Raw genomic sequence first — 12,398 nt, forward strand, 5'->3', positions numbered from 1 at the left:
TCACTATAATACTAAATAAGTAAAATTAAACTAGTAAAAACACTTTATTGAGTTTGATATTTTTTAAAAGCAAAGTTTGTAACCAAAATAGTGAAAAAATATGTATCATGAAAATAAATGACATTGTATAAAATAAATTACTTAACTACCCAAATTCCAAGAAAATTCAAAATCCATAAACAAAGTATTATTTTAACTCAGCTTCCTCAAAGCAGCTTTAACACTATTAAAGATATTAAAAATATTAATTGATTTGAACAGTGTTGTTTTAAAATAGAAACAAAAACATTTATTTAGCAACTAAAATCTTGGTAATTTCATCGATTAAATAAAAATGTGATGATGAAAATTAAAAATAGTTACAACTGAACAATAATAAAATTACACCTAAATGTATGACATGCTACTAAAGAAAATCTATAAATGATGATACTTCCATCATAGGGTTGTTGGGAGAATTAAATGAGTTAATATTTAAGTGCTTAGAACAGCATCTAGTCAGAGAGTAAACATTATACAAATGCTTGTTAAAAGGCAGACATTTACAGACAAATTCATTTATTAGAAGGCAAAAAGTACAGAGGGGCAATATTTGTCCAGAAAATTCTGAGAATTGGAACTGAATCAGGAGACTTCAGAGAATAAGCAATAAGCATGCTGGTAAGGAAATCAAGAAGCAAACCACATTTTACCCCAGATTCACAAAAGTTAAAGGCAGTAGGGACCAATGAAAACAGAGTGAGATAGAGGATTGGATGGCAGTCTACATAGAATGTTTGATCCTCAAAATTCCTATTCTCACCCACATGCCATATGATTTATCCAGAAGAAGAGCCTAGATTTATTCAATGTGAACATGAGAACTGTAGGTGTGAGAAAACCAACTGCATCTCTAAGCAGAAAACTGAGAACCCAACTCAGGTAAGAAAACTACCAGCTGTCAGGCTTACTGCCCCAGGCCAGTGATTTTCAATCAGTATGCTGAGGCACACTGGTGTGCCACAATGATTTTTGAAACATGCAATACCTGACTAATTAGCCAGGGGCACTGACCTCTTTTCCCTTAGACTGTCAAATTTTTTAAAAAATGACAACAGCCAACACAACAGCAGCCATCAAGTGTGAATGAATCAAAACTATACCTATTTTTTTTGTCAGACTGGCAAAACTATAATACATGCTTTGGTGTTGCCACAGAATGTTAGTAATTAATTTATGTGCCATGAGATGAGAAAGGTGAAAATCAGTGCCCTAAGCAATAAGAATACTGGATACTGGGGGTTCAACAAGTAAAGACCTGGGTCCTTGAAAGACCACCCTAAAAGGAAATGAATCAGTTGAAAATTTAACTGCAATTTGCAGAACTTTCAATCAGTCTTTATCTAAATAAATATTTTTATTGGTGTAGCAAAAAGTACACAAATCACAATTGTACATATTGATAAATTTTCAAAGTGAACCTAACATATGTAACCACCACCAGGTCAAATACTGAACATTACCAAAAGATCAACAGGCTCTTTCATGCACTTAATAAATTTTATAAAATATGGACCTCAAAGTATGCATACATTATGGCTTCTTTCATTTGACATCATGCTTGAAAAATTCACCCATGTTTTTGTATATAACAATAGATCATGTCTATCATTGCTGAATAGAAATGTATATGCATACACCACACCTTATTTATTCACTATGATGTGAATTGTGCTATTTTAAAATTTATGCACATGTCCTTTGGTGAACATGTGAATTTTGTTGGGCATATTCTGAAGAGAGGAAAGCATGTTGGGTATGTGATTAGGAGTGAAATTTCTGTGTTAGGGGATATGTATGTATTCAGATTTTTATGATACTGCCAAAGAGATTTATAAAATGCTAAATGAACTTTCACTCTCACCAGTAGTAGAAAAAATGCCAATAGCTCATTCATACCAACATCTGTCTCTCTTTTTAATCTTAGTCATTCTGGTGAGTGGGCAATGACAGTATTACAATGTGGCATTTCTCTGAAAACCACTGAAAGGGAGCACATTTTCATATGAATACTGGCCAGTTGACAGCATCTTTTATAGAATGTCTGTTCAAGTCTTTTGTTCATTTTTATTGGATTATTTAAGTTTTTATTATTGTCAAATATTCTTATATATTTGCACATAAGTCCTTTGTAGATTATTTCTATAACAAGATTATCTTGTTTGCATTTTCACTCTTTATGCTGACATTTAATGAGCAGGAATTCTTAATTTTAATGTAAAGCCACTTATTTTTCTTTAGGGTTATGTGATCTATGTCCTATTTTTAAAAACTTTATCTTTTCTAAGGCTATGAAGATCTTTCCCTATGCCTTATTCTGAAAAGCTTTATTGTTTTATCATTCACATTTAGATCTACAATCCATCTAGAATTTGTATTTGTATATGTAGTGAGGAGAGGTCAGGATTTATTTCTTTTTCATAAGGATATCTAAGTGCCCTAATATCACTAATATCTAATTAACTCAATTTTTGTTTTATGCAATTTAAAATCATATTGTTGAGGGCATACACATGTATAACTCTATTACCTAGCTCACTAGTTGACTCTTCTTACATTATAAATGATTCCTTTTTGTACTAAGTAATGCCTCTTGCTTTGAAGACTACTATATTTAAAATTACTATAGGTTTTTTCAGAGATCAAGTCTTTGTATGAGGTATCATTGGCAAATATGTTTTCTGATACAGTTCATTCTCTTCATTTTAATGCTGTTTCTTTAGCCGTGCAGAAGCTTTTGATGACATCCCATGTGTTCATTCTTTCTTTTATGTACCTCGTCATAGGGGACATAACAGTGAAAATACCGCTGTGTGGAATATGTGAGATTTTCCTGCCTATGTTTTTCTCTAGGACTTTTATACTATGCAGTAGAAAGAAAGAAGGAGCTCTACCCTTTGCAACAACATGGGTGGAACTAGAGAACATTATGCTAAGTGAAATAAGCCAGGCAGCGAAAGACAAAGACCATAGGATCTCACCTGCATGTGAAACATAATCAACAAAACAAATAAGCAAGCAAAATATAACCAGAGGCATTGAAATTACAATCTAACAGTAACCAGAGGGGAGATGGGAGGGGACAATGGGGGGAAAGATTTCAGGAACAGCTATAAAGGACACATGGACAAAACCAAGGAGGAGGGGAGAGAAGTGGGGATGGCTGGGGTGGGGGGGGAGGGGCTTGGTGGAGGGAAAATGCAGACAACTGTACTTGAACAACAATAAAATAAAAATAGTTACTATAGTTAACACCACCTTTTGTTTTGGTTAGTGTTCATATAATACAACTTTTTTCACCCTTTTACTTCCAACCTTTTCATATCTTCACATTTAAGGAATGCCTCTTATAAGTAATATAGTGGATTTCCCCCACCAATCTGACAAACTTTATTTACATACACATCGTTACTACTCTATTTAAAGTACTCACAACAGACTTAGGACTCACACAGACTCACTCCTTCTGGGTTCTACCATCAGGGTAGCAGGGGTAAGGGCACCAGTGGCATGCAGGGAGAAACTGAAGTGACTGGCATCAGAATGAGTGACAGCTTCCTCCTGGAGACAGCTTTTTCCTGGACAAAACTCCAGAGGCCAGGCAGCAGCCATAGTCTTTTTCTGAGCCCTGCCACACTCAGACACACAGAATGGCAACACCAGTTGTCCTGCCCTGGGAATGACCTAAGGCTCTGCCCCATCTAAGCTTTTCAACAATAGACCATGCTATTAGACAGGGTGTTAAAGCAGCTCTGCTTAATACACAGAAACAAACATAGGGGGGTTGCCAAAACGAAGAGACAAAGAAATATGGCCCAAATGAAAGAACAAAACAAAACTCTGGAAAAAGAACTAAACAAAAAGGACATAAGCAAACTATCAGATGCAGAGTTAAAAATACTGGATATAAAGAAGCTCCAGGAACACATTGGGGTACTTTAACGGCATAAAAAAGAACCAGGTAGAAATGAAGATTACACTAAGTGAAATAAAGAAAAATTTACAGGGAACCAACAGTGGAGGGGATGAAGCTGAGAATAAAATCAACAATTTGTAACACAGGGAGGAAAAAGCATTAAATCAGAACAGCAAGTAGAAAGAAGAATTTAAAAAAAAACAAAAACAAAGATAGGCTAAGGAGCCTCTGGGACAACTTCAAACATACCAACATTCAAATCACAGGGGAGAAGAGAAAGAGCAAGAAATTGAAAACTTTTTGAAAACATAATGAAAGAAAACATCTTAATTTGGTGAAGGAAATAGACATACAAATGCAGGAAGCACATACAGTCCCAAACAAGATGGACACAAAGAGGACCACACCAAGACACATCATAATTAAAATGCTAAAGGTTAAAGATAAAGAGAGAAATGTAAAAGCAGCAAGAGAAAAGCAAGTAGTCACCTACAAAGGGGTTTCCATAGGACTATAAGCTGATTTCTCAAAGGAAAGTTTGCAGGCTAGAAGGGACTGGAAAGAAATATTCAAAGTGATGAAAAGCAAGGAACCTACAACCTAGGTTACTCCACCCAGCAAAAGTATCATTGGGAATAGAAAGGAAGATAAAGTGCTTCCTAAACAAGGTAAAGCTAAAGGAGCTCATCATTACAAAGCAAAGATTATATGGAATATTAGAGACTAACTTAAGAAAAGAAAGAAGATCAAGACTGTGAACATTAAAATGGCAATAAATTCACAACTAACAACAACTGAATCTAAAAAGCAAACTGGGCAATCAAGCAAAACAGAAACAGAATCACAGATATGGGGATCATTTTCAGGGTTATCAGTTGGGAGGGGGAAAAGGGAGAATGGGGGAAAGGTACAGGGATTAAGAAGCATAATTGGTAGGTACAGAATAGACAGGGGGATATTAAGAACAGTATAGCAAGTGGAGAAGCCAAAGAACTTATATGCATGACCCATGGAGGTGAACTAAGGGAGGGGGATTGCTGGAGGGGGGTGCTGGAAACAGAGGGACAAAGTGGGGATAACTGGGACAACTGTAATAACATAATCAATAAATTATATTTTAAAATGTTGATGCAATGATGGCAAATTGTTCATTTTTAAAATTTGAGCAAAGGGTATTTAGGTATTAAACATCTGAGCAAATACTATTACTCATCTACTTTCTCCTTTTTAAAATGTTTTATAAATACATATAAGAAAACTTTACATTAAAATTTTAAAATGAGTTCAATGAGCAGAAAAGATACCTGAAACTGTAGCTGCCTGATGAGGATTCAATATAAACTGATTTTCTAGATATTTAGGCAAAATTTCAGAAGCACCAATCATAAGTAAAGATTCTGAAGCTTTGGTCAGAGACAGGCATACAAATATTGGCGTCTTTATCAGTATCTAAAAATTAAAAAGTTATATATGGATTATTTTCTTTAGTTTGCTAAAAAGGAACAGACATCTCACTCTTAGGTTAAAAACCAACCTACAAAAATGTAACATTTCCCAGTGTAAATTGAATTAAATATATATATATATATATATATATATATATATATATATATGCACACTCTGTGATGATGTGTTTAATGTGTACTTTATTACCCAAATTTTTGAGGGAAAATTGAGGTGTGCATTATACATAGATAGTACTAATTTGTTTCCATTACAAAAAGTTTCTTATACCTTGTATCTGTTCTTGTGTTTTGTAATTGATTGTTACATAAAATTTCTTTTACCATAGTATATTCAGAGATCAATGCTAAAATTCCTTTATAATACAAAAACAAGTATGTAAATATAAATAAATAAGTAAATAAATAATTAAATTTAAAAATTGGAATGAAAGCCTTTTTGCCTGAAAGTTTGGGCCAAAACACATGGGTGTGCATTATACATGGCAAAATATGGCTTATAATATATATATATATACACTTATGCAACAGAAATTTACAATTCACCAATATACACATACCATGAAAGGCATGGAGGGTTTGAACCATGTTTATTTATAGTTTGATGTCCATACCATTTGTAATTTTTATTTGTGGGTCTGGCAGCTTGCCAGAAAGATTAAGAAAAAGTAGATATCATTAACCAGTTGTCTAGATTTTCCCTTAACTTTATTTAGTTTATTTTTTCTTAGCAAATATTTTTATTTAGCTGAAAAATAGACAAAAATAATTTAAACAATGCTAAAGAAAATTCACTAGGATTGCAGTCAAGTTTCTGTAATATTTTACTCCTGTAAATTCTACATACTGAAAGAATAGAGTCATTAAAATTCTGCATTTTATCTGATTAATAAATGGACAGAGGACCTGGACATACCTTACATTTCCATGAGGTAAGTGTTGTTATAATAGCAAGTTCTTAGCCAAAGAGAGTGAGTCTCAGAAAGATTAAAATACCAGATTTTATTGAATCTAAAATACCTTCAATTATAAGAGGCACCATTATTTTATGCACTGCTAGGGAAAAATAATACTGTCACTTATACACTATGATACAATGCCTTAAGTAAAATTCACTGCTATGTAGTTATCAATCTCACCAGCTTTTGAAATATATTAGATTTATTAAGAAGTACTTGACACTTATTCCTGATTCATCTGAATAGCCTGGTGTGTGGGAGATAATCCTTTTGCAGATGTCCCAATAAAAGGACAATAAAGCTATCTCTACTGTGAGGATGCTTTCCTTAAGTCCCATAAAACACTTGGATATTACTTTGCAAGAAAATGTGATCAAGTGTTCATTCTTCCAAACAGCAAGTATTTGTTTTACTAATGTCAAAATTATGTCCTATTACTGTCTCTGCCTTTCTACACATATAATAACCTTATAATTCAACACATAAATATTGCATCATCTTTTTAAAGAGTTAAAAAAGCAGTTCCACTCAATATGGGCAACACAACTGAAGTTTATAACTCAAAGTAATAAAAATATGAACAACCATGACAAACTTTGCCCATACTCAGGCAGTATCTACTATGTCACAATGAGTTCCTGACATAGCTATTTCGAGACTCCATCAATTTAATACCCAACCCAATTTCAAAGGTGTTAAAATGTGAAGGGAAGAAAGTGTGTGTCTTAGAATCAAAGAAATGTGGACATTTGCATAAGGCATCACCAGTAGTAAATGTTATATAATGTCCCCACTGGGTAATCCTACTAGTCATTAAGCCTGTAAAGTGGTCAGAACCTATGGGTTAGGAGGGACCTGATTTACCGTTTGTCTTGTTACTTCTTGGATAAACCATGGATCACAAAGAGAAGGCTGGAGCTGGCTCTCTCTAAGGTTTTTTATCGAAGAAGAAAAGGAAGATAACTAGGTGGTCAGTTTCTAGTGTGCAACCGGCTTTTTGGATTAGGTGAAAGTAACAGACCCTGACACGGAAAATCTCTCTGCCTATGAGATTATTGCAGAGAAGCATAAGCTCACACTGAACTGTACTTTATACTCTTTTGAAGAAACCCATAGCATCTCTAGCCCTTACCCGATAAGGTATTATATCTATGAATACCGCTGAACTCGACTCTTCTTTCATGAATCCTTTAATTATTTTCATTGCTTAACTGACTCATAGGTGAACACCAACCTAGTAGGCAAAACTGGCTGACTCCTCTATAATCAGGGAAGACATTCTAGACTTCGACTTCACCAGCGTCGTTTAACAGATATGCTCTGCTGAGAAACTCAGCTTTGGCAGGTGCTAAAACCGTGGAACAAACACTGGGAATTTGTGTTAATCTAGTTGGCTGCCTAATATGACTCATTATCCCTGTTTTCTTTCTGAAACTCAGCTTGGCACAATGTTAAATGCAAGGGCCTTTCTATTGTATCTTAATATTATATGCTTGTGTCTAGAGTTTAGTACATTTGCTTCCCCATATTTTAGGCTATTTATTTATTTCTTTATTCATTCATTCATTCATTCATTTATTCATTCATTTATATTCTAAGTCTCCAGAAGCTCAGATCAAGTTGATACCTGGAAGACTATTTTTATTCTCTCGGTCTTCTTCTTACAGAAACCATTGTCCATAGCCCTGAATTTTATAAATCCCAAGTGATTCTTTAATTGGTTCCTGCAATTGGTATATACTACAGCTGAACAAAAAAAAAAAAAAACAACCACTTATAGTACCCAGGGAAAACTTCCTGAAACAACACCCAAATTGCACTGCATTTTCAATCCTTTTCCCATTGTAATCCAGTTTTTACACAGTGACATTTAAAATTTATTAAAACAAAATTTATCTCATGTTCAAATTATTCCCCACTTAAAGTATATTAGTGACTTCCTATTGCATTAAGAACAAAATCTAAAGTTCTTACCATGTGCCACAAAGACCTTCTTTAAGATACCCAAATCTTTGCTGACTTAAGGTGTTTCCACCTGAGTCTCTCGGGCTTGGTATCTAATTAACAACCATTCTTCACATGGATTATTCCTTATCATGCTTCAGCTTCCCCCATTTAAATGTTCCTTGTTCAGTGAAGCCTTTTTTCCCTCACACCTAAAGTAGGCTTCACAAAGGATTAACTACTGTTAATCAGTTATTGTTAATCCAGTTTTGTTTTTTTTCTTTTGAAATCTGAGACTCACGCAAGACCACATGCTCCACAAAGGCATGGGTGTTACTTACTATTGTATTGTCAATACCTAACACAGTATACTACACAATGAAAACAAAAAACAGGAATAAGTAAAACTAAAATAACATACTTATATTGTATTACTATGTACCAGTCATGGTTCTAAGCACCTTATATACATAAACACATTTAATTCTAAGCACATATACAAGGTATATACTATTATAACCATTTTTAATAGAATACAACCTAAGGAATATAAAATAAAAATGCTTTAATTATACAAATTATCTAAGGGCCCTTTTAAATGGTGGACTTTAACCATTGTTAACTTGTACTCACTTAGAAATTAAATGGGTATGGTTCTATCAGGTTTTAATAAAAAATATTTTAAAGAGTGACAAGTATTCCATCTTAATTATACACCAATTCTTACTTGAAAGCTGAAAATAAGAATTTCTCAAATTATTGTTTATATAAAGTCCAGGTGGGATTAAAGAAAAACAACCTCACTTTTGACAAATGTTTTGCTCTTGGCCACCTTTGGCAATGTGTTAGGAATATCAAAATGTTATTCACGGTTTTCCTAGCCTTCCTTTCTCCTAGGGAAGGCACCTACCATGCACCAAAGGTACAAGTCAGTGACACATGCAGAATCTGCTCTGTAATTGTGCTTTCAGAATTAGGGTAAGTAGAAAGATTTCTGATAAATCAGATCAGTGATTCTGAGAGTGTAGTCCTAATTTCGAGAATTTGTAAATGATTGCTAAAAATTTTGCCAGTTTCAGCTACTGTATTTTTAAGGTGAAGATTTTCCAAGCCCCTCACTCTAATATTCTAGAAGTCCCAAGCTTCTAAAATTTTTAAAAAAGTATTAAGATACCTTCTAGTTACTTACCCAGACAGGTATCAATCAAAAGTCTAAGGCTGTTAACAAGGCATTATATTTTTTTGTTATCCTAAGAATAATCAAAACCCTATTTCCGAGAGAGGTATTGGAATTAGCTTGTTTTTGTTTGTTACATGGCAGTTATCTTAAAAAAAACTTAAAATGTACATGTTTAAATTTTCTGAAAAGCATTTTTTAAACGAGTTTTTTTATTTTTTTAAATTTTTTTAAGATTTTATTTATTTTTAGAGAGGGAAGGGAAGGAGATAGGGAGAGAGAGAAACATCAATGTGCGGTTGCTGGGGACTGTGGCCTGCAACCCAGGCATGTACCCTGACTGGAATCGAACCTGCGACACTTTGGTTCACAGCCCGTGCTCAATCCACTGAGCTATGCCAGCCAGGGCTGAAAAGCATTTTTAACAAATATATCTTAAATTTTCACAATATGAAAGGGGTTATACCTAATTTATTTCTGTATTATTAAAATATATGCATGTAAAATTTTGGTAAAAAATTAAAATTAAATAAAAATCTGAATAAAATATGATGCATTACTAGGAATGATCCATGATTTATTAAAATATAAACACGTACATATTTGAATGAAAACAAGTAAATAAAATTTGTGATATTACATAACATATCTGTTCATTTAAGAAAAATTAGACTAAGCACTATGTATATGTTTATCCCATATATATATATTTTTCTATACTATATTTTGAACAAATGTCTATGAAAGCAGTAAGAAAGGAAAAACTCATATAAGATAAGATTTGACAAAGAGTTTTTGTTTTGTTTTTTTTTGATTGGAGAAGAAGTTGAGAGATTAGCATCTACAAAGGTACAGAATTATGAAAGTACCTAATACATCCATTAAAGAGTAAGTGGCTAGAATATTGGGGAGAGAGGGATAAAATTCTGAAATGAGGTAGGGAAACTCAGTTGATGTTATTGTGAAGGGTAAAAGAGTATGGAATTCATCTACCAAGTAATCCGGGAAGTGACTAGATGAAGTCTACATGTGAGAAATACAATTCCACAGGCAACATAAAAGACGAAGTTGTGAATAGAAAACAAATGGAATGCAGAATTATTATTTAGAAATGGGTGTCTTTAACACCACTATGTATGTATTGTACACCTTCTTTCTCACCTACAGTAATGGAGTTCTTCTCCATTTGATATTGAGATAAGATATTTTCAATATGTTTGTTAGAATATTTGTTAACTTCTAGATTTCTAAGTTATTTAAACACAATTAGAAGATATATAATGTTAAAACCTATGTTTCAGCAAGAAAAAAATAAACACAAAATAATATAAGAAAAATAGAAAAAGGAAAATACTTGGTACCAGTCCCTGACACTAGCCAAGTTCTTGAAAATACTTCTTAGGTAAGCTGGGTCCTATTTTTCATTTCCCATAAAATAACGAGGTTAATTAAGAGGAGGGAATTTCAGGGGAAAAGGACGAACGGTGTGCAGGAACTACTATGAAGGACACATGAACAACAAGGGGGAGTGGAAGTGGCAGGGAGGTGGGGAGAGCTGGGGGTGTGGACTGGGATGGGGGTAAAAGGCAGAAAACTGTACTTGAACAACAATTTTTTTAAAAAAAACTTCAAAAGTCCCACTCAGATATAAGTTGAACAGATTATGATTATTTTCTTAATTCGCTATATTAGTAAATTTTACAAGTCAACTTAATAGGCTCATTTATGTAAACATTTTACTTTACCCAAACAGAAGCAAATAAATCTTTGATACCAGCTTCGGATTCCTGATCTTTGTATTTTCTATCCAACAAATGAAGCTTCTTGTGTTTCCTAGAGTCGATCTCTGTTGTACCTGATGTTAACAAGCAAAAGAAGCTTCTGACATATTCAAATAACAAACACACATATATAAGTACACATACACATCCTATAAAACTTCATTTCACTTGGAATGACAAGTGAGCTGTTTTCGAACAAGCTAAAGTCAATCTAATTAAGTAAAACTTACATTTTTCTAATAGCACTATCCTAAAGAACATTCTGTTATAACAAAAAATTTCCATGTCTACACTGTACACTACTGAATCCATTAAGCATTTGAAATGTAGCTCCTATGACTGAGCAAATAAATTTTTCACATAATTTAGTTTAAAATTTCAATAGTCACATGTGGCCAGTTACCACAGTATTTGACAGCACAGGCCTAAAACGTGGAAGACTAACCTTTGATATTGCTAAAAGTATTTTGTGCCAATGAAATGTTCTACCATTAAGAGAACATTTGATTTCCCTAATGTTACATGTATTTTTAGTGTTTTTAAAAGAATTTCAATAGTTACCATTTTATCTTACAGCAATTCTGTGTGGTAGTACATGGATTAAATAATGCTAGGTAAATAGATGTAAATATGTTTCTTTCTTTGAATGTATGAACTCCATACCTAACAGGTTTTTAAAAAATAAATGTCAAAAAAACAAAAATATGTACTAATGAAAGCCTGGTACTTAAATAAAGTAGTATTTGGCCACATGAGGCTCATTTGTCCAAATAAACCTCTCTCTCACATGTCTCTGCACCTTCATGCAGAGAGAAATGCAATTCAGACACATTCTTAGAATGGAAGATGAGGGTGGGATGAGGAACCTACTGTCCTTTAATAATGGGTTGCATCACTACGGTCACCTTGTATGTGCTCTGGAAAGCATGAAAATGGTACCATTGTGGACCACGCAATGACTGAGACAAAAACAAAACGAATCCACCAAGTCTGCAGCCAGTGTTCATCATTATCACTGTCTTCAACGCTTTAATAAAAACAAATGAAAGATTTCAAGTTTGTGTATTTTATTACAGACAAAGTCATAATCTAACAGAAAAACAAAAAGGGAGAGAGAAA

The 12,398-nt window shown here is 33.5% G+C and overlaps 1 protein-coding gene across 1 annotated transcript in view; it reads right to left on the reverse strand.

Annotated features, from left to right (window-relative positions):
- Positions 1 to 12,398, reverse strand: part of SLCO6A1 (solute carrier organic anion transporter family member 6A1) — a 74,503-nt gene that overhangs the window by 39,827 nt on the left and 22,278 nt on the right. Inside the window, exons 5-7 of the mRNA XM_028509978.1 lie at positions 12,185 to 12,306; positions 11,244 to 11,353; positions 5,260 to 5,404 (exon numbers count right to left, since the gene is read on the reverse strand). Coding sequence (XP_028365779.1) covers positions 5,260 to 5,404; positions 11,244 to 11,353; positions 12,185 to 12,306 — 377 coding nt within the window. The remainder of the gene's footprint in view (positions 1 to 5,259; positions 5,405 to 11,243; positions 11,354 to 12,184; positions 12,307 to 12,398) is intronic.

This window comes from Phyllostomus discolor, chromosome 3, assembly GCF_004126475.2.
Source record: "Phyllostomus discolor isolate MPI-MPIP mPhyDis1 chromosome 3, mPhyDis1.pri.v3, whole genome shotgun sequence".
Classification (NCBI taxonomy): Eukaryota; Metazoa; Chordata; class Mammalia; order Chiroptera; family Phyllostomidae; genus Phyllostomus; species Phyllostomus discolor.